Source organism: Lathyrus oleraceus, chromosome 7, assembly GCF_024323335.1.
Source record: "Lathyrus oleraceus cultivar Zhongwan6 chromosome 7, CAAS_Psat_ZW6_1.0, whole genome shotgun sequence".
In the NCBI taxonomy this organism is placed as follows: Eukaryota; Viridiplantae; Streptophyta; class Magnoliopsida; order Fabales; family Fabaceae; genus Lathyrus; species Lathyrus oleraceus.
This window is the reverse complement of record NC_066585.1, coordinates 297,535,399-297,557,439: the sequence shown is the minus strand read 5'-3', so window position 1 is coordinate 297,557,439 and position 22,041 is coordinate 297,535,399. Positions and strand designations below refer to the sequence as shown.

At 35.2% G+C, this 22,041-nt stretch overlaps 1 protein-coding gene across 1 annotated transcript; it reads left to right on the top strand.

Annotated features, from left to right (window-relative positions):
- The first annotated feature begins 11,348 nt into the window (after positions 1-11,348).
- Positions 11,349-16,183, top strand: LOC127105263 (5'-3' exoribonuclease 3). The gene is made up of 22 exons (XM_051042432.1): positions 11,349-11,510; positions 11,587-11,692; positions 11,801-11,877; positions 11,988-12,179; positions 12,281-12,400; positions 12,495-12,557; positions 12,747-12,800; positions 12,885-13,055; positions 13,131-13,208; positions 13,312-13,461; positions 13,545-13,667; positions 13,770-13,865; positions 13,984-14,079; positions 14,173-14,243; positions 14,339-14,467; positions 14,593-14,669; positions 14,749-14,789; positions 14,890-14,964; positions 15,041-15,156; positions 15,256-15,327; positions 15,424-15,502; positions 15,591-16,183. Exons 1-22 carry the CDS (start codon positions 11,349-11,351, stop codon positions 16,089-16,091), a joined length of 2,649 nt encoding a protein of 882 aa, XP_050898389.1. The 3' UTR covers positions 16,092-16,183.
- The last annotated feature ends 5,858 nt before the right edge of the window (positions 16,184-22,041 follow it).

The window sequence follows — 22,041 nt, the reverse complement described above, 5'->3', positions numbered from 1 at the left end:
ACGATGCATCTCGACCAGAGATTGTCGAATATGACTGACATATTTGACTTTGTATTTGCCAGGGCATCCCTGGACCATGTTGACAGATTTCCCATGCTCGGGCAATGGGTTCTTCTTTACGTTAGGACCTACGTCCTCGAAACACAGAATGCCACACCTCACCAGGTCTTGAACCTTGGTCTTCAAAGGGTAACAATTCTCCACGTCGTGGCCGAGAGCACCTGAATGGTAAACACAGTGTAATTCGGGCTTATACCACCACTAGGGGTTAGCAGGTATAGACGGTGGGTCTCTCGGAGTAATCAACTTCCTCTCTATCAAAGAGGGATATAACTCTGCATACGTCATCGGAATAGGATCAAAGGTGACCCTTTTCCTCTCGTAACTCGTGCTAGTTTGATTACTGTTTCGAGGCTGGTAAGCCTGCTGTTGCGGATGATGTTGTGGATGTTGATATTGCTGAGGTGGTTGCTGATTGTTGTTATGTTGCTGGTACTGCTGATTATCTCTGAAGACAGGTTCTATGTGAGCCACCTGGTGCTGGTTACCGGCGGGACGCACGGTCTTCCTCCTCACAGAGGGTCTTCTTGGTTTCACATGGGAAGTCACAGCATGTGCCTCTCCATCTTTCTTCTTTGCAAACGACCCATAACGTTTGGCAGAAGAGCCTTCTTCTCTGGTCAGACGTCCTTCTCTAACCCCTTCTTCTAGACGCATCCCCATATTCACCATCTCGGTGAAGTCAGAAGGAGCGCTAGCGATCATCCGCTCATAATAAAAAGAACTTAAGGTCTTCAAAAAGATCTTAATCATCTCTTTCTCTTCTAGCGGAGGCACGATCTGTGCTGCTAACTCTCGCCACCTCTGGGCGTACTCTTTGAATGTTTCCTTGTCCTTCTGGGACATGACCCTCAATTGATCCCTATCGGGAGCCATATCCACATTGTACTTGTACTGCTTGACAAAGGCCTCGCCAAGATCGTTGAAGGATCGGATGTTCGCACTGTCTAAACCCATGTACCAACGCAGAGCGGCACCGGACAAACTGTCTTGAAAGTAGTGGATGAGCAATTGGTCATTGTCGGTCTGAGTTGACATTTTCCTGGCATACATGACCAGGTGGCTGAGAGGGCAAGTATTTCCCTTGTATTTTTCAAAGTCAGGGACCTTGAATTTCACAGGAATCTTCACATTAGGAACCAGGCATAGTTCGGCAGCAGACTTGCCGAAAAGATCCTTTCCTCTGAGAGTTTTCAATTCCTTGCAAAGCTCAACAAATTGATCGTTCATAGCATCCATCTTCTCATAGACATCTGGACCCTCGGACGGCTCAAAATGATAGATGGTGTCGTCTACTCTGGGCAGAGTATGCACGACAGGAGGAGGAACAACAAGGACCGGGCTAGATGTCGGCATAGAAGCAAAGGTAGGAACAGGACCCTCAGGCATGAAATTGGGAGGCATGCCCCACGGGAACCCGGCTGGCATGGACGTTGGAGCAAAGTGTGCACTGGCTGCAGGCACAGTCGAGGAGACCATCTTAGAGATGACTGTCCTCTGGGGAGGAGTTGAAGGTGTCGGAGAAGACTGGCTTTGGGCAGCCATGAATGATTCCATCAAAGCACTTAATCTGGCCACTTCCTCTTTCAGCTCGCGGTTCTCTTGTTCCAGATTATCCATCAGTCTTGAAATGTTGGCTCTGGTGTAGTACCGGTGAGTCAGCTTGTCTTTGAAATAAATGAAGAACACAAAGTTAGACCACATGACAAGAAGCCGGGAACAAAACCTGCTTATGCACATGATGCATGCAATGCTTGTGCATATGGTTTTTTCTTTTATTTCAAAGGAACTTTAGGGTTCTATTTGCAAATTTTGGAAATATTAAACACTTTTATATAATATTTGGGAAATATTTTATATCAAAGAAGTACAACATTGTTAACCATATACAAGAGAGAAGGAAAATAATCATCCTATGGATCCCTAGAAACAATCATCTAAAGCTCGAGACACAGGAAGATAAGATGCACGAAGCCTTTTCACCTCCCTCTCGTAGGCTGCCTCCATATCCGCCTTCTCTTTGGCGAGTCGATCATACTTCCTCTTCCAAAACTTGGAAGACTGAGGAAGTAAAGAAGTCCATGCATCATCAGGATCATCAATAACCTGATGTTCGAGGAACTCTATCAAAGCATCCTTCTCCTTAATCTACTGAAGCAACTCCTCTCTTTCACGGATCCAAGCACGTGATCGGTCTTCGTCTCTTAACTCCTCTACTCCTTGGTCAGGGAGGGTTGAAGGCCCAGCCATAACCAAAGGTGTAGGTCTCGGATACTCGTAAGGCATGAGATACTCGGACGCTCTCTTCCTAACCCAAGCAGTGTAAGACTCCATAGCAACATAATTCTTAGGACCCAACTCTTTCCTTCCCTTCTTATGAATCTTGCGCCAAGCACGGACCATTCTGCCCTTCAAGCCTTGGGGATCTTTACCCTCCTGAAAGAACACACCCTCTAACAGAATGTTATTGGGTTTATCCTTTAGGGGGAACCCAAGCTGACGACGTGCCAAAATAGGGTTGTAGTTAATCCCACCACATGTACCAAGAAGAGGTACATTGAAGAATTCACCACAAGAGTCAATAATCTGCACACCATCATACACACGGTTGTACCAAGAGATATCATCATTAGTGAGAGACATAAGTCTCGTGGACCACCGTAGACATCCTTTGTTCTCCTTGAAAGCGACTGTCTGAGGTAAGTGAGAAATAAACCACTTATACAACAGAGGCAAACAGCACACAATGGCACCACCACCCTTTGCATTCCTCATATGCAAAGAGAAATAAGTATCACCCAACAGAGTCGGAACGGGATTAAGAGTAGAGAAAATCCTAATAGCGTTCACATCCACAAACTTGTCGATGTTGGGGAATAACACTAACCCATAGATGAGAAGTACAAATATGGCCTCAAAGGCATCCTCACTCATGGCCTTCCCATACATAATAGCTTGAGCGATGAGGAACTCAGAAGGGAGACCTTGAATTCCACCTTTGATAGTCATATGAGCACCAATCAGAGATTCATCTATATGAAGCATATCAGCTATCTCTCGAGAAGTAGGAATACTCTTCAAGCCACTGAACGGTAACTGGTCTAGAATAGGTATACCCACAAGGTAGGCATACTCCTCAAGTGTAGGCAAAAGCTGGAAATCCGGAAACGTGAAGCAACGGTACAGAGGGTCATAAAACTGCACCAATACACTCATCAATCCTTCATCCACCTGAGTAGTCAGAAGAGGAAGAAGCTTCCCAAAACGAGCCTTGAAACCTAAGGGATCCAATACATAAGATGTCAAATTCCTTAACCCTTTCAAGTCTGGTTGTCTAAAACTGTACTTCTTTGTCTTTCCATGTCTGAAAATTTTGCAAATAAACCCCTTAAGTTCCTTGAAAATTTTCTTCATTATTGATGATATGGATGCAAATGGGTGCATGAATGCAACAATCACACTCAAGGATCAAGCAAAGCACACCAAACAAAGGTCATGGGATGGATCATATCATCCTTAATATCAATCATCCATTTTGGTGGATTATGATTTTCACCTTATCAACCCCCAAGTTCCATTGATATTAAGGATACACGAACGGATCAACCATGAATCAAGGGTTTGTTGCGAGTCACGAGCATGGAGTCTCGGTTAAGAACCACCCAAAGGGAGTGTACTAGGGTCTAAACCTGCCAAATATGTTCTACAAGAGGTTCCCATAGTCATCATCCCATCTTTCGGATATTATCGGATAAACGACTACTCGTTTTCCAAAAATATTCTCAAGAGAGACTCTTATGAGTGTAGTATCGCGTAACAATCGTATCAAATCTTACACTTGAACGACTTTCGCACTACATCCTAAGAATAGGCCAAGATGAGCTTGGTAAACTAAGGTCCTTGGCTTCTAAGGTCTATATTGGAAAGAGTAATGTCTAACCACAACTTACTTGTGTGACATTATTGATCCCAACATGACCTCCACCAAGTGAATGGACTTGCAAGTCAACTTGCTAAGGAATAACTCCACACAAGTCAACAAGACTACGCCATTCTCCTATCCTAAGGGCACTCGAGTCCGGGTATAGAACTCATCTCACAAAGATCACCAAGCATACAAGGAATTAATATTCAAGCAATTCAATCATTACATACAATACAGTAATCCCAAATTGCACAAAAATATGTCACAAAACAATAAAATACAATACAACAAAATATGAAAAGTAGGCAAAACCCACTAGGGAATGTCCCCAGCAGAGTCGCCACTTTTCTGTAGCGGGGTATTCATTACCATTAGAGATATTGACTAAATCCAAGGTAAACCATATAAGTCGAGTCGCCACCGCAGTTCTATTTATCCAAAGGAATGGTTAGAAAGCGAACAAAAACCTAAAAGTTTTAACAAAAACTAGTAAAAAAGAAACAAAGATCTGGGTAAGAGGGTTGGTTATGTAATGGGAAGGTGTTAGGCACCCAAAACATCTTAGGTACTCCTAGGGAGCCCTTTTCATACTTGTTGCAAGGTTGTTGTTTTGTGAAAGTTTATTTGTGCAAACATGATTGAAGAGATGAGAAGAGAATATACAAGTTATTTACATTTTTGTGTTTGGATGGATAAACCCATTGCCTATGTACCATCTTAAAAAGATTAGGATCAAAACCTCGTAGTTCGGGGTAAAAATCTCAAAATGAATTGGTGAATTGATTGATCCAAAAGCCTTAAGGTCTTTTGTTATCAAAGGGAGAAAACTTAACCTAAAACCACAAATCCACCATGTGAGGATAACTTCAACATGCTAGTGAGGGGTTAACCTTATAATAAGCATGGAAGACTCATTGTCCATCACTAAGGATATAGGTGAGTATTACATCTACCACAAAGATAACTCAAACCTAATAGCTAAAGGTTATGAAAAAAGTTTTGATTCGAAAGTGGCCATTGAAACCACAAAAAGACATTTGAATATGTTATATTTACCAAATAGAAGTATATACAAAAATGGTCAAAGTGGACTTAAAGATTCAATTCAAGATAAGTGTTATGAAAAGAAAGTTTGAAAATCAAAAGCATAAGGCTTAGGTTTCTAATGTTTAAAAAGAAATGTTTAATGTTTGCACAAAAAGTTTTGGCTTGGGTTAGAGTGGAGGGAAGAAGAAGAATGGCTAAGATCCTAAACATGCAAGAGGTTAGGGATGAAGAAATAAAACCACAATAGAGTTCCTCTCTTGAGATCATATGGATGATCCAAGTAGCTCCTATCCTTTGGAATAAGCAATCACAATAATAGATTCAAGCAATCATCAATCAAATGAACTCTTGGGAAGACTCCTCAATGCATCTTGGATCTCTCTTTCTTAGAAGCTTATGGCAGTGGTTCCCCAATCATCAATCAAATGAACTCTTGGGAAGACTCCTCACAACTATCTGAGGCCGGTCAATAATAATGTAGGCAACAACACAAGTTAGAAGTCTTGATTAGTGAACCAAGTTCCAACAACTTGCCATGCCAAAAAAGGAAAAGAGAATTGATCTTGTATTGGTTTAAGCCTTTTGCATGATTTAGAAAACAACCTATCCTTAATGCAAAGCCATTCACTTGATCAATTGATCAAGATGAATTAGATTTGAATCAAGGAAGATTAAGTCTCCCTAATCAATGCTAACTTATCAACCTTCAACTCATTGATCAAAAAGGAAGAAGAAAAAGAAGAAGAAGATGAAGAATGGATAAGGAAATGGAAAGATCAAAATGCATAAGATGAAATAAGATGTACCAATCCATATGTATTGACCAATTGACATTGAAAGTCAAAGTCAAACAATAAGAAATCAGAAATGAGATGGAGATTGGAGATCAAACAATGAGCATAATATTTTTGGCATTTTTAATATTAAAATAAACTTGAATTAAAAATAAAAGAAAGGTCAAACTTCAAAATTACTTCAAATCAACCTTGAAAGGTCCAAGTAATTTATCCCAAGTTCAACAAGGTCAAACAAAGTTTGACAAAAAATTTCAGCATTTTTAAAAGTCAGAAACTATTTTTAATCAATTAAAAATGAATAAAAATAACCTAATTGAACTAAAATCTCAAATAAATCTCAAATTAATTAAAAAATTGATGAGAATATTTTTCATAGATTCATCATCATTCAAATAGGTTAGGAAAATATTTTTGTATTTTTTGAATATCAAAAACTATTTAAAATGAATTAAAAACAACCAGAAAAGAGAAAATTCATAAAAAATATCAAATAACAAAATAAAAAATATTAAAAATCATTTTAAGAAACTAGAAATTATTTGGAGACTAATGCAATTGGTCCCATATTTTTTGGATTAAAAATGAGAGAGTTATTAATTTTTGAAATAAAAAGGAATTAAAGAAAATAAAATCAGAAATTAAAAAAATATGGAAAATCAGGAAGCGTTGGATCACGTTCATTAATTGACGTGGCCAATCTGATGGTCCTGAAGCGCGCACTTATGGTGAACCTTGGTCAAACGCGTCACACAAAGAATTAAAAAAAGTCATAACATTCAAAGGCTGAGATTTAATCTGGAGATGAGATCCAACGATCCAGATTGAAACTGGCAATGGACGGCCACCGGAGCCACCTTCTTCTCCGGTGAGCTACCAAATTCCGGCCAGATTTGCAAGTTTTCAAACCTTCACCATTTTGCACGATCCTTATACCAAAATGAAGCTGGGGTGATGTACATCACCCCTGTAACCTTGAATCACACTCAAGATTCCTATAGGTTGAGAAATCTGAGGTGGAAGATTCAGGTATGAAAAATGCAGATCAAAGAAAAACAAAATTGAAGCTACCACTAGCTTGCCTCTCAAGTGAGGACTTCAGAAAACAATTTGGCCAGACAAATAGATCAAAGAAATGAGAGATTCGAAGCAAATAAGTTTGAACATCAACCTTTGAAGTGCAGCTTTACAGATCTTGATCCACTCCAAATCCTTTGTGCAATGTGTTCTTGAGGTAACAAGGAAGTAAGGCTTAGGAATTTAGATACAGAGATTAACAAATGAAGTTGAAATCTGAACTGTAAAATTGAAATTGAAAACTCAGAATTCCTTTAATGAAGGTTAGGATTTCACTTGTGCAGAGCTTCAGGCGCCATTAGGTTGGTTTTTGAAGAGAATGAAGCATGCTATTTATAGCCAAGGCTGATGCAAGCAAGGAGAAAACTCATGTGCATGGAACTTGGACTCTTCATGCATGGGCCTGTACATGCGCGTGCAAAGCCCAAAAATGGATGAAAATGCAAGCTGAACTCAAATGCCAATGGTTTGGACGTGTGATTAGAGCTGCATTGGCTTGTGCATGAAGTTATGATGTGAATTCCATATTTGAACCTAAATGTTCACCTCTTCGAAATTGACACATGAAAAATCCAAAAATGGTCATGTGAGTAATGGTTGGAAAGGTTTTGATGTGAGGAACAATTGTTATGTTGGGCAAAAATCCATTTGAAGTGTGGAAATTGGTGAATTTTGAGTTTAAAGTGTGATGTGCAAAACATGTAAAGGCAAAGTTTCTAAATTTGGCCAATGTTCAAGCCCCTCTGTTTCAATGATGCAAGCCTCAAATGAAAAAACCTCTAACATCAAAGTTGTAGATATTTTCAAGACAATCAAAATGGACTTAAATTTTGCATCATTTGGATTTTTGATAAAAGAGTTATGGGCACTTGAAGTTGGACTTTTTTGCCTTTCAATGCATTTGGTCCAAAATGACCTATAATGGTTTGCATTATCACATGTATTTCCTTTGAGATTTTGTAATTTTGTTCAACCTAACATTTTAAGTAGACATCTTAAGCTTTCCAATGCATTTGATCCCACCTCAAAATCATAAAAAAGGGATGAGTTATGTCCTTGGGAAGTTGACCCAAAATTAGGGTTTTAGTCAAAATCACCTATAATGTCTTGGAATGGGAGATGACCTTACAAGATTCAAATCAATTTTTGATTAACATGAAAGTTGTTCATATTATCCTTAAGAACATTGTTTCTTTTGGAACCATCTCCATTTGACCAACACATAAAAAGTTAGATCTCAGTGCATTTCAAAATAGTCAGATGAATTGACTGATCAACTTCTCAAGTCCATGACTCATATCTTGATGAATTCATGATTGAGGACACTCAAACAAGTTCAAATATGCATGAAATGATGAATTAAAGAACTTACCTTGATTGTATTTGACCATGGGTTGAGATTGCTTCATGAGCAAGGCATTGTGGTGCACAAATGAATTAGGGTTTCCTTGAGGAACCACCCTCAAACCCTTTGACTTTCTTTGATCAAAATGATGAATTGAGATGCTAGGGAGGCATATTTGATGGATGAGAGCTTTGGGAACCAATACCATGCTTGCTTTCATCTTCTCTTGACCATGTCATTGCACAGATGATCTCCTAGAAGCTTTGAACCTTGTGATTGCTCTAGCTACAAACAAAAGATGTTAGTGACATATTTTTGTGCTTTTGGTTAGTAAACAAAATGAGAAAAGCAATGATATACAATTCAAGCATGCTTGGTGATCTAAAACCACTCATAAGAGGTCCCACCTAAAGGCAAAGGGAACCAAGATGCTTATGATCCTTGAGGCAATGCAAGTGCAATGTTATGATGCCATGAGGGATCTTAGGGACAAAATTGGGGTCTTACACAATGTAGCACAAGTGTTATGAAATATTAGTAACAATAAATGTGCAATCTATTACCGTAAGTAATTTCTTGTTGTGACCTGTCTATTCTTCCAAAGACAAACTTCACATAAGTTCGAGTACAAGTAAACCAAATAAGCTTCCCCCTAGTTGTACTCATTAATCCACTCGAAGTCAATGAAGTATCTAAGGTAAACCACATCGACATAACAAACACTTTTGTCCACAAATATGTACATGCCAACATGATACATGAGGTATGACCTCGACGCACATGCTCTATGATGCAAAATAAGTGCACCATCACCATCGATATCTACTATCACAACCAGGTGATATCTGTAGAACTCCTTCAGAAATACAAATCCAATATGACACTAGAGGGTGTAATCCATCTCCTTTTGGGCATCACTTAGGTCGGTTTCCAAGTATTGCACCATCATGCCTAGTACATCGAGTCTAATGATTCTGGAGTGGTTTAATAATCTTCCCTTTATCAGAAGATGTGGCAGGGATGACACATCATCAAGTGTGATGGAGATCTCACCAATTGAAAGATGAAAAGATGACGTCTATAAGTGCAACCTCTCCATCAAAACTGACATCAGACCATGGTTAATAACAATATAACCATTCTTGCATAAATCTTGTAGTCTAAATAGTTGCATGACATCATGAAACCATCGCTCTTCAGGGTGTTGCAACTTCGCAATCTTCCTATCATAACTATTGCATTTTAAAGCATCCCGGTATTCTAAAAAAAACACATCATCGTCAAAAGTTCAAATATTATAACATATATTTTTAAAAGAATAAATATAGATTTATTTTACCTATCCATCCCACACATGCATGTTAACATGGTTTGCATATAGAGGAAATAATGAAATGTCATAGAGATCTTTTTCAAAAACCTCAAGAACAACAACATTAGTAGCAGGCTGATCAAAATAGACTTTGAGGGGCAGTAACAGGTGATACCTGCCTCCGAGAAGACGAACCCGAAGACATCTGAACTCCGGAAGTGGATGCTTATGCATAAAATGAACTGACACCAACTAGTGATCGTAAGAGTCTAGCTCTCTTTCTGCGACAAGATGCATGCTAGACCACTTTATTGTGCCTTAATCTATATTGGTTGTTAGTCATTTTTCCTATAATTAAACGAGAAAAATCTATCATAATCAGAGAACTTAAACCTAGAGGACAAACATACAAAATCAAACAACCAAAGGAGATGCAGACAAAATACAAAAATCAATTATGTAACTTAGGAAAATCAAATTCAGACAAGATACAAAAGTGCACTTCTGTAAAACTTGAAACACAAATGGCAGAAAATACATTATGCTATAAATTTCAATGTACGCCTTAATAAACTACGTATTATGAGTGTAAATACAATCTAATGTACCTTAAACAATCTATTTACTAATGCATGCATCACAAATAAACAAAATAAAAAAAAACTTACCAAATGCGAGAAATGGAATCTATTGGATTAGATGGATCGAATTATAGATTTGAAAGCTCTTGAATTAGATGCAATGCAGTAGAAATTGTGAGAAAGGTTGAAAAATGGTGGAAATGAGGTTTCCCACTTACATTTTCGTTTTGGTTCAGAGTAAGCTCAAATAGAAATGAGGAAGAGAAAGTGTGTGATGCAATAATATCATTAAAAACAAAGTTAAGACATACTTTTGTAGTTTTTAGGGAAATGTATCTCCGTATTAATTAATAACAAAATGAAAGTGACTCCTTTATAGTCTGATTGGTTGAGGTGATTTTGTGAAAAGAGAGAGTTTAACTAGAGAGAAGTTGATGAGAAAAGTTCATTTCTCTTGATTGACAAATAGATGAAATAGGAAAATCTTTATATGGCTAATGCACACAAGAGAGAGACTACATTGTTTTAGTGATATGAAACAACATCAATCTCATTACAAATAATTAAATTAAATTGATTAAAATAAAATAAATCATTAAATTAATTAATGAACTAAATTTTAGCAAAAGAATTTAATGATACTTCTTTCTTTTCTATTTCTATTCTCTTTTTCTCATACCAATCAATACTTCTAATCTACTTTATTTCTTATCTATTTCTCTCTTTTGACACGTGCTCTTAATCTCTCTTTACAACTTCTTTTATAAACAACTCCCTTTATTTATCACTTCTTCAAAGTAAATACTACAAAAATAGAATGTAAAATAGAAACAAAAGTTTAGAAGATTTTTGGTTAAGTTTTTGAAAAGGTGACATCGAGCCACGCACACAGAGATTCTAATGATGAGAAAACAGAAGTGTGGATTGCTTTTTGGTTTCCTTCTCCTCCAACTATATTGGATTGGTTACTTCACTCAACAATCAAAACACACATTGTTGTCATTTGTCATAAATCTTTATCCACTTTAATTATGAGTAATCTTTGATGTGCTCGAGAAGAAAGTTTAAGCGAAGGGAATAAGTACTTTTTCATTTTCAAAATCTCAAGTCTCTTCATTTTCTCACATCACTCACTCTAGTACAAATAATCTTATCTCTGACTCAAAAAACACACTATCACGTTCCATATTCAGAAGCTGTGATTACCATGGGTGTACCAGTGTTTTACAGATGGTTAACCAAGAAATATGAAAAGGTTATTGAAGATGCTAACAGCAACACTACTCCAACTGTGGAATATGATAATCTTTATCTTGATATGAACTCTATTATTCATCCATGTTTTCACCCCAACGATGATAACATCAATGTTCGTTACTCTCACTCTCTCTTTTACTATTTCTCTTTCTTTAACTTGTTAGTAGTAATATATTAATGTCTTTCAGACTTGTCCTCCAACAACATTTGTGGAAGTGTTTGCAAACATGTTTGACTACATTGATCACCTTGTTACCATTGTTAAACCTCGCAAGCTACTGTACATGGCTATTGGTGAGTCTCTCACTAACCCTACATCATACTGTTTTTTTCTTTCATATATTTGTTTGAACACATAATTCAACAAAGAAGGTTTTGTTTGCGTTGTTATATATTGATCAGATGGAGTTGCACCACGAGGCAAAATGAATCAGCAAAGGACAAGACGTTTTACAACTGCTAAAGATGATGAAATGCGTGTAACTATTCATTTCATCTATTATAAATCATGTTTTTTATTTTTTTAGTTTTGAGATTATGATCATGGTTGAATGATGGAGCTTTGGTGTTTTTTTTGTTGTATTTATAGGAAGCTGAGGAGGAGAGACTGAGGAAGCAGTTTGAAATGGAAGGAAAACAAGTTGTTCCTAAACAAAAATGTGAAGTGTCAGATTCAAATATAATCACACCAGGAACTGAGTTCATGCATGAACTATCAAAGGCTCTTAAAAACTATGTCTCTTCAAGAATATCTTCTCATTCATTATGGAAGGATATTATGGTAACATAAAGAAACTATGTTCTTTTGCAAATACTAATCTAATCCATTATATCTTATTTCTTCAACATTATTAAGCTACTTTTGTTAATGTTTTTACTTAGGTAATTTTATCTGATTCTAATGTTCCTGGAGAAGGAGAACATAAGATTATGTCATTCATAAGAAAACAACGCGGACTTTCTGATTATGATCCTAACACTGTCCACTGCTTATATGGCTCGGTAACAATATCTAAGTTTCTGTTTTCATAGTAGGCTAATTTCTTAAGAGATTTGAAACATTTGAACTCAAAATGTTGGTGATTTTTGGATGCAGGATGCTGATCTCATAATGCTTGGATTGTCAAGCCATGAGCCTCACTTTTCAATTATACGAGAGGTTATCAATAGACTATGCATTTAATCTTCTATAGCTTAATAATATGAGAAATGTAATGCATTGAAATTTATAAAGCATTAACGTGTCACGCACACTAGACAATAACATAAAACTTGCAAGTCGGTTATGGATAGTATGAATATATTTTTCTGATGTGGTATGTGCATGAGAAATTCCTATCTTGTACAGGAGGTTCCTAATTATTATGATAAGGTGGACCCAAATGATGAAAAGAGGTTCAAGGTAAAATAACATGTGATTTAATTCTGTAACAACTATGAAGTTGATGTGTTGATTCTAATTTTGTGTCTATATACTTGGTTGCAGCTTTTGCATATTTGGTTGTTGAGGGAGTATCTTGAACTAGACATGAAGATAGAAGATCCTCCCAAAAACTTCGTTGTTGATTTTGAGCGGATAGTTGACGATTTTATCTTCATTTGTTTCTTTGCTGGAAATGATTTTCTTCCTCGGTTACCCTCTCTGGATATTTATGAGGTAGTTATTAACTTTTTTCCAGATGTTTTACTAGTTGATGAATTTGAATGTAGTTACCTATGTTTATTTGTTTAGGGGGCTATTGATTTACTCATGACAGTTTACAAGCAAGAGTTTCATAAACTTGGAGGATATCTCGTCGACATATCTAAGGTAGCACTAACAATGTTACAATCTGGTTTATTGTTTATATTATGCTATCTAATTATTATTTCAAAGTTTTATTTTATTTTATTTGTCATTGATATGAAACCAGATGGGTGAGAAGCATAGTGCTTTTGTGAAGCTATCAAGAGTTGAAAAATTCATACTCATGGTTGGTACATATGAAGAAAAAATATTCAATAAAAGAAGTGCAATTAGAGACAAGAAACTGAGAAGGCTTATTACTGATCATGAAAATTCAGTAAGTTCATGTATCCTATTTGAAAAATTAGACATGAATTATGCCTTCGAAGATTCATCTGATTCTGTTGTTTTTTCTTTCAGAGGCAAGAAGAACATGATGCATGTAATTTCATCGATATTGAGAATGAAAATAGTTCAGATTGTGCACTTCGTATTAACAAGGCAGCAGCCTCTAACAATGTTTGTCCTGTGTCTGATGAAGAAGTAAGTATACACATTGATTAGTATTTTTTTTTACACTTGAATGGATTATTCAAGTTCAATGATGTTAAATTGACGATCTTTTATTTTTAATCTGACTTTTAGATTTTGAAAAACACAAATGATTTTAAAGAAGAGTTAAAGAAATGCCTTAAAGCTAAAGGGGACTTATTTACGAGTGGAGATTTCTTGACTGACAAGGTATACACTTTTTTCCCTCAAAAAGGCATTAAAAGTTTTGTTTTCCATCTTGATTTTGTTCTCAAATGAATGAAGATGAAGTTTGCTTAGTTGCGAGTGTTGTTACAATTCATTTTAGATAAAATTGGGAACCGTCGGCTTTAAAGAAAGGTATTATAAGGAGAAATTTTCTGTGGAGGGTTCCACCAGCATTGATGTAAAAAGGAAAGAAGTAGTAAGTTTTTCCCTTCAACTACTTTCTTATTTGGTTTTGTTTTTTTTTCCTTCTCAATTTCAACGAAGCACTGCGCTTACAACGAAATTTTAGGTCCAGAAGTACACTGAAGGATTATTGTGGGTTCTTGAGTACTATTTTTCAGGAGTTGCATCATGGACATGGTAATTAACAATATAGTTAAATATAACTTTTCTTATTATCTGTCATGGATTTTATATATGGATAATAAGAAGCAAGAATTTGAAATCAAATGCAGGTTTTATCCGTTTCATTATAGTCCATTTGCTTCAGACTTTAAGGGAATGGGTCAAGTTAGAGTAAATTTTGAGAAAGGTGTTCCATTCTTGCCTTTTGATCAACTCTTAAGTATTCTTCCTCAAAGGAGGTAATTTTCTTTGTTACCTTATCTTTTCGACTGTCACTTTAATTATTATCATACACAGACACCCGACATGACACTGACGATTTCTAAGCTTTGATTAAATATTATTTGATTTCACTTCTATGCAGTTCTTATGCGCTTCCTAAAGCTTATGCACAGTTGATGTTGGATGATCAGTCTAAAATATTTGACTTGTTTCCTAAGCGTAAGCAATGTTTTATTGAACTCATTTTTTGATGAAAATGATTTGTCGATCTTGAGATTTCTTGTTTTTCGTTATGTAGAATTCGAAGTTGACATAGAAGGGAAGCGCTTCAGATGGATGGTAATCGCACTCAACCTATGCCAATGTTATGTTCCAAGTTTTTGTTATGTTTGCTGTTCAAATACATTCATTGACTTAAACTTTCTGTTTTTCAATTAAGGGTGTATGCAAACTTCCATATATCGATGAAAGGAGGCTTTTGGCTGAAACGAGAGAACTCGTAAAGGGACTATCTGTATGAATGATATTCTTTTTCAGAAACATTTAATCTAGTGTTTTGCGAGTATCCTCTAAATCTCTGTGTTTTTTAGGAAAACGAAGCATTGAGAAATTCGGTTGAAGTTGATAGGTTGTTGGTTGGTAGCACTACCAAGTTGGCAGAAAAAATTTGCTCCTTAAGTTCAAACAAGTTAGATACTAGCATAAGGTTGGTGATTGTATATCGATGATAGTATCTAACAATATTTGCAGCTAAAGAGATTACGGCTATCATTTGTTTTTCATACCTATTTTCGTATTTTAGCAGTGATGGCATTGGAGGCATCATAAGTCTTTGTCACAAGTGTGTCGAGGACAACGAACACGAAGATTCTGTCTTGTATGCTTACTCAAATCATCGTTTTATTTTGAAAATTTTATTTAGCATTTAACTTTAGATTTTTTCGTAGTGTTTTAAGATTGCTCTATGCTGCAGTTGTGTCAAATACGAGCTACCTGTAAACGGTACTAGTTGTTATCAGCATTTGCTATTTGGTGTAAACCTTCCTGAGAAGGTAAAACCCTTGTTGCTTAATTGCTAAGCAAATTTGTGATTAGGAAAAATGATTATCTGCTAAAATATGTATGTTATTTGGCTTGCAGACAATATTTGAAAATGACATAGATGAAACGGTTCTGTGGCACGAACAACAGGAATATCCTAGTCGTTTTGAAAGGTTCGGGCCGTGGTCTCATAATCAAGACAGTTGGAGAAGTTCAAACAGAGAGGATAGGTCTTCAAAGTTTCCACCTAATAGAACTACTTTTGGTGGAAGAAGCTCTTCACAAAATGCACCTCCTGAGTTTATTCACAAAGGTGGAGGTGTTGGATGGGGTTCAGGTAGAGGAAAACCTGATAGGATTAATCGTGAAACTCTAAATGATCGAATGTCATCGTTTTCTCCTTTTCGCAAACAACAATCTAATGATCATGGAGGATCTAACTATCATCATCAATCTTTGAATAATGTGCCTTATAGTCGGGGACGAGGTAGGACATATCAGAACTCGAATAATGTGTATTCATCGAGGCACATATCTTCTAGTTCAAGTAACTCATTGCGGCCTCAGTGGAGTGAGTCAGACGATAAAAGTCGTTGGTAGAAAGAAAGCAATCTCAGAATACTACTTTCTTTGTTTTGTAAAGTGTTTAAAATATGCAGATGGTTTTGGTGATTTGAATTTGTCATTTTGGCTTTGGGCTGTAACTTTAACTCTATTTACAAAATGTGTAGTATTTCTTTTGACAGTGCTTATTTTGTGATAACTGTTAACGATGCAGTAAATTATTATTAGTTAGACATGTGTTTGGTTTGCCATTATTCAGAAGACAAGTTAGAAAGATATGATCCAAATAAACATCTCAAATTACAAAATGATAAAATAAATAAATAATTGTACAACCATTTTAGAGACTTTCAAACACTTGTTTTTTTCCTTAGATAGACCATTATGTACTTCTCAACTCTTATAATCATGGTTAAAAAAATCAAGACAAAAAAAGCAATTCGCAATTTTGTTTAGGGGGTAGGAGTCCTTGGAACAACCTCGGTTGAGATCGATATACTTGGTACATATTGATCTATTTATCTTCATCTTTTCCTTGAGGGATAACACATCTTTATCATTGTGGTCATCATTGTCGGGCTTTTGATCCGAAGATTGAAATCAACTAAATACTAGTATACTTTTAGGGAATGTTTTAATTCACCCTATATATTACTAGTTCATTCATTACGTGAAGATGCTAAAATGTCCATAGTTTTTAGAGATGCATCTTTAGACGTATTTCAAATTCATACGATCTATGCCAATTCCGAGTGACGTCGTAGTTGTTGGGATTTTTTAAACCCGTAGATGCATCTATGTAACATATGTGCACCAGAAACAGAAGCAGAAAACCCGAAACTTGAATTTTGACAAAATAAAATTACCATTAATAACATAAAATCAACATTACGTAGATGATTTCAACATAAAATCATACATTATATTTCAATATCCAGATAAACACTTCAACATCTTCACATATTTTTTACTGATCTTGAAATCGTCACTTCCAACTCGACCAGAACTTTTGTTTCGAAACGGAATAATGTATTTCACATAACCCTTACATCTGCATCTGTCTTGAGCTCATAGTTGTTGAACTAAATCTTATCTGTTGTTAATTGACGGTGAACGATACTCGAACTTCATAAATTTTCGATTATCACCGTAAGATAGGAGATTAAGCACTTCAGATTGCAGATTTGCAAAAGAAGTGTACTGATTGAGCTTAAACTATCGCCCGAGCGTCTGAAGATTTGAGGGATGAGAACCCTCAAAATGAAGAGCCCGATGTTCAAGGTGAAATGAATGTAGAAGCTGATGAGAATGATGACATTCCTATTGCCAATATAATGAAGAAAATCATTAAGAGTGTATCCAAGTCTCAAGAAAAATATACTTAGGAAAAGGTTAGAGAAATGGTGGATGTGGATGAAGAGACATAAACTAATGAAGAACCTGTTGTTACTGTGATGAAGAGTATAGTTAGGTTTGAGGATGATGGGGTAAAAGAGAAGAAAAATGAGACAGATGTACCTCCAAAATCTCTCATGAAGGTTTTTGTGATTAAGAAGGACAAAACTCCATAAGGAATGTATGTGACAAATAATAAAGGTAGAAAATAAAGTTGTTGAGAAGAATCCTTTAAAGAGAAAATTTGTTGAATCAAGTGAATATGAGAAAAATGCTGAAGAAGATGTCCTGGACATTGTGTCCACCATAAGGAGAAAGGTTGGTGGAGAAAAGATTGTTGTGAATGTTGTTGCTGCTCCCATGGATAATGTGTCATTCCATTTTGAAATAACTGTTTAGAAGTGGAAATATGTTTTCTAAAGAAGGATTGATTGTGAAAAATTTAGTCGATGTTGGTCTCTGCTGTGAAAAGTTGGTCAAGGAAGTCATTATGAACATTACTAGTGAGTGTAATCTTGAAGGAAGTAAGGAGTATAGAAAGGTGTAGGTAAGAGAGAAACGTGTAAAGTTTTTACCCTCCATTAGTAATTATTATTTGGGCAGAAGTAAGTTGCAAGGACATAAAAGGTTCCTAGTATTAAGAGGATTTCTAAAGAGAATTTTTCATTATTCTATTATGTCTCATAAATTATCTTTTAAGTTTAGAAAGTTTGATTCGGGATATGAGAAGTCTAAGAAAAAGAAAAGACTTAATGAGCTAACATAATCTCAAGGAGGAGTTCTCGATAAATTTCTCATAAAAGAACCCAAGTTCCCGTTGAAAATTCAAATGTTGATAATGTTAATTTAATAAATTTTGAAGAATTAGTTAGCTCCGAAACTATGGAGGATAATATTGATTTTGATGCTACTAAAATTGATCATTTAGATGCTGAAAATATTGATAGTGTTAATAACAATTGTGAAGATATATTTGATCCAAGAATTTGGGATTCTCTTGAGTCTAAAATGATTGATTTATTAGCTTCAAAAGGTCCTAAAAGAGATTTCTTTATAGTGAAGGGTCCTAAAGATAAATTATCTAGGTGTTTTACGGTTAATTTGTATACTAGAGTTTTATCAAATGCAGAGAAGTGTGATAAAGATTGACTTGTTTATTCAAAAGAGCTTGATAGAGTATTTTATTTTTGTTGTAAAAACTTTAAAAACAGGATTGGTAGATGTCAGTTAGCAAATGAGGGTTTTGGTGATTAGGTCACATGTTGGTAAAGGCTTAGAGATCACGAGACAAGCATGAAGCATGTTAAGAATATGACTATTTGGTATGAGCTACGTCAAAGATTGCAACGTTTTCTAACAACTGATAAAACATCTCAAAGATTAATCAACAAAGTGTTTTAAAAAGAATTATTTCAATAGTTAAATTTCTTGCTAAACATGATTTGGCCTTTCGTGGTTCTAATGAGAGATTGTACCAAAATAGTAATGGTTTTTTTTGGATTTAATTAAAATGTTGGGTTAATTTGATCCAATTGTCCAAGAACATGTTAGATGTATTACAAATGATAATGTTCATGTTCATTTTCTTGGACATAACATTCAAAACGAGTTAATACTTTTGCCTGCTTCTGCAATTAAAAGTGAAATCATTAGAAAAACCAAACAAGGAAAATATTTCTCTGTGATATTTGATTGTACTCCAGATATTAGTTACCAAGAACAAATGTATTTGATAATACGATATGTGGATGTTTCTTCGAATTCGGTTAGCATTGAGGAATTATTTTTAGGATTTTTGAATGTGAATGATACATCTGACCAATGACTTTTTGATGTTTTACAAAATGAAATGAAAAATCTTAATCTTAATATATTTGATGTGCGAGGACAAGGTTATGACAATGAGTCAAATATGAAAGAAAAACATCAAGGTGTATATAAGAGATTTTTAAACATGAATCAGATAGCCTTCTATACTCCTTGTGGTTGTCATAGTCTTAATTTGACATTGTGTGTGTATTAAAGCTAAGGATTTTTTTTGTAGTTGTTCAACACATTTATACGATTTTTGAAAATTCTACTAAGAGATGACAAATCTTGAAAAATAATGTAAAATGGATGAATCCAAAATCATTATCATCCACTCGTTGGGAGAGTCATATAAATAGTATCAAATCTATAAGAGCTCAAATATTAAATTTTAGAGAAGCTTTGCTTGAAGTGTCAGAAAAGGACCTTGATTCTAAAATAAGAATTGAAGCTAAATCCTTAGCAACAAACAAGCTTGGTAACTTTGAGTTTTTAATGACTACAATTATTTGGTTTGAATTATTCTCTGCAGTTAATTTTGTTAGCAAGCTTTTACAATCAAAGGATATGTTTATTGATGTTGCTATAAAAAAATAAAGGGGTTGATTTCATTTTTTATGGGATATAGAGAAACTGGTTTTAACAGGGCTTTGGGATATATGTTAAAGAAATTGCTATTGAATTGAATATTGACCCAGTATTTCCTCAAAGACGTATAATTAGAAGGAAAAGACAGTTTGATGAGAATTTGAATACCTCATCAGTTGAGCTATTTGAAGGAATCTTTTAGGGTTCATTATTTTCTTTATCTTGTTAATCAACTTATTATATTTCTTAAGAAGAGATTTGAGCAATACCAACAATACGAAAATGTTTTTGGCTTTTTGTTTACTTCTCACAAGATACATTCATTGGACAATGCAACTTTGGAAACTTATTGTAATCATTTTGAAGAGACATTAAATCATAATGATCTGATATTGATGAAAAAGAACTACGTGTGGAGTTAAGGTTACTAATAATATATTGCCTGAAGAAAAAAAATGACATAGTGATATATTACAGTTTTTGAAAGGCATGGATTGTTTCCCCAATACAATTATTCCTTATAGAATTTTACTTACTATTAGTGTGACAATTGCTTCTGTTTCAAAATTGGAATTGTTGAAGTTTTACTTGCGATCTACCATGTCACAAGAAAGATTTAATGACTTATCACTAATAACAATTGAGAATGATTTGTTAGAGATAATTCAATATAAAGACTTGGTTGATGAATTTGTTTTAAAAAAGTGTTAGAAGGATGACTCTTTTTAAATAGGTAGAATTTTGATAATAATATTAACTTGGAACTGTATTTTAATTTTAATGTTATTGATTAGAGTATAGTTCTTTTTTATGTTACTTGCAAACATGCCTATTTTTGATATTATAATTTTATTTAATATTTTAATAGAGATAATTGTTTTAAAAATTATACATATGTTTTTTAGGGCCCCACTTTTAATATTAGGACAAAGTCTCCCAATTATTTGAGACAACATGAAAAAAATCATAAATGAGACCAAATTAAAAGAGAAGAAAACAAATTTATATTTTCTCATTGTAAATAGAAAATAGATCTGAAGAAAAAATGGAAAGGAAAATGTGAAAAGAAAATAAAAATTGAAAAAAATGGATTTTCTAGAGAAAAATGAAGCAGAAAGTTTTCATCGAAATGAGTATCAAACAAACTCTGATACCATGTTATGATTATGAAATCCGACATCCATAGAAGGAGAGAGAAAAAAACTTCAAATTCTTTTTAAGCATGATGCATCTCTAACCGTCCCTCATATCTAAGATGATTTATGGCTATGTTTTTTAGAAGGTCAGATCGACCCGTGGGCAGAGATAATAAATATTGTGGATGATTTTTGGTTCCTTCTCCACGAAGTCTCTTGGATTGCCTTCTCAGCCCAAAGGAAGCAATAATCTAAGCTAAGAGTTGTAAGTAATTTAATCCCTGCCTTTTCATTGATAAGAATACAAAACATGTTCGTCCGGATGTCCTAGACGATTATGCCAAATAGATGGTGACAAAGCTGCAAAGGTGGATGGATGTTTGACTTTATTTTTGGTTATGTGGTTGGTAATGTGGTAAAGGTCAACTTGACTTTCACATCTCATAGTCCTTCACAGAAAAACCAAACGGGTCAAATTCAATTGAAACATTGTTATCTGTAGTAAATTTACAAACCGACAATAAATTTTTAATTAGATTTGGAGCGTGAAGCACATTGTTTAGGACAAGAGGTGGGTGGGGGTTATCTAGATGTGTACTACCGAGACCATAAATTGGAACAAAATGACCATTTCCGACAATGATTTTATTATTTTTGCTCAATTTAAAATAAGACGAGAGGTTACCTTGCGAGGATGTCATGTGAGAGGTGGCTTCGGTGTTCATGTACCAAGAGGGGTCTGGCTGAGCAAGGTTGAGGGTGCTGAAAGCACTTTCAATGTCAGTAGGGCTGGTAGTATTAATATTGAAAGCAGCCTGCCGAGGTTTGAGCCCAAGAATTCCACTTTATTGGGGCTTAGAACCATTATTTGGTCTATTCCAATTTTAGGTTGGATAAGGGCAAGATGGGTAATTCCAAGGACCCAATTGTTTCCAAGGTGGGTAATTCCATGGCTGCCACTGTTGTTGTTGTTGCTGCCCGCGATTTCCTCTTCTGGAATTTCGACCATCACGATTCAGTTTCTTTCCTCTATGACCGCGATATGCCGATGGAGATAG

Excerpts from the sequence above, each read along its gene's own strand:
- LOC127105263 (XM_051042432.1), top strand. The coding sequence starts at position 11,349 with ATGGGTGTACCAGTGTTTTACAGATGGTTAACCAAGAAATATGAAAAG. Across the intron at positions 11,878-11,987 it reads CTAAAGATGATGAAATGCGT|GAAGCTGAGGAGGAGAGACT; the intron begins GTAACTATTCAT and ends TTGTATTTATAG. Across the intron at positions 14,790-14,889 it reads GGAAGCGCTTCAGATGGATG|GGTGTATGCAAACTTCCATA; the intron begins GTAATCGCACTC and ends TTTTCAATTAAG.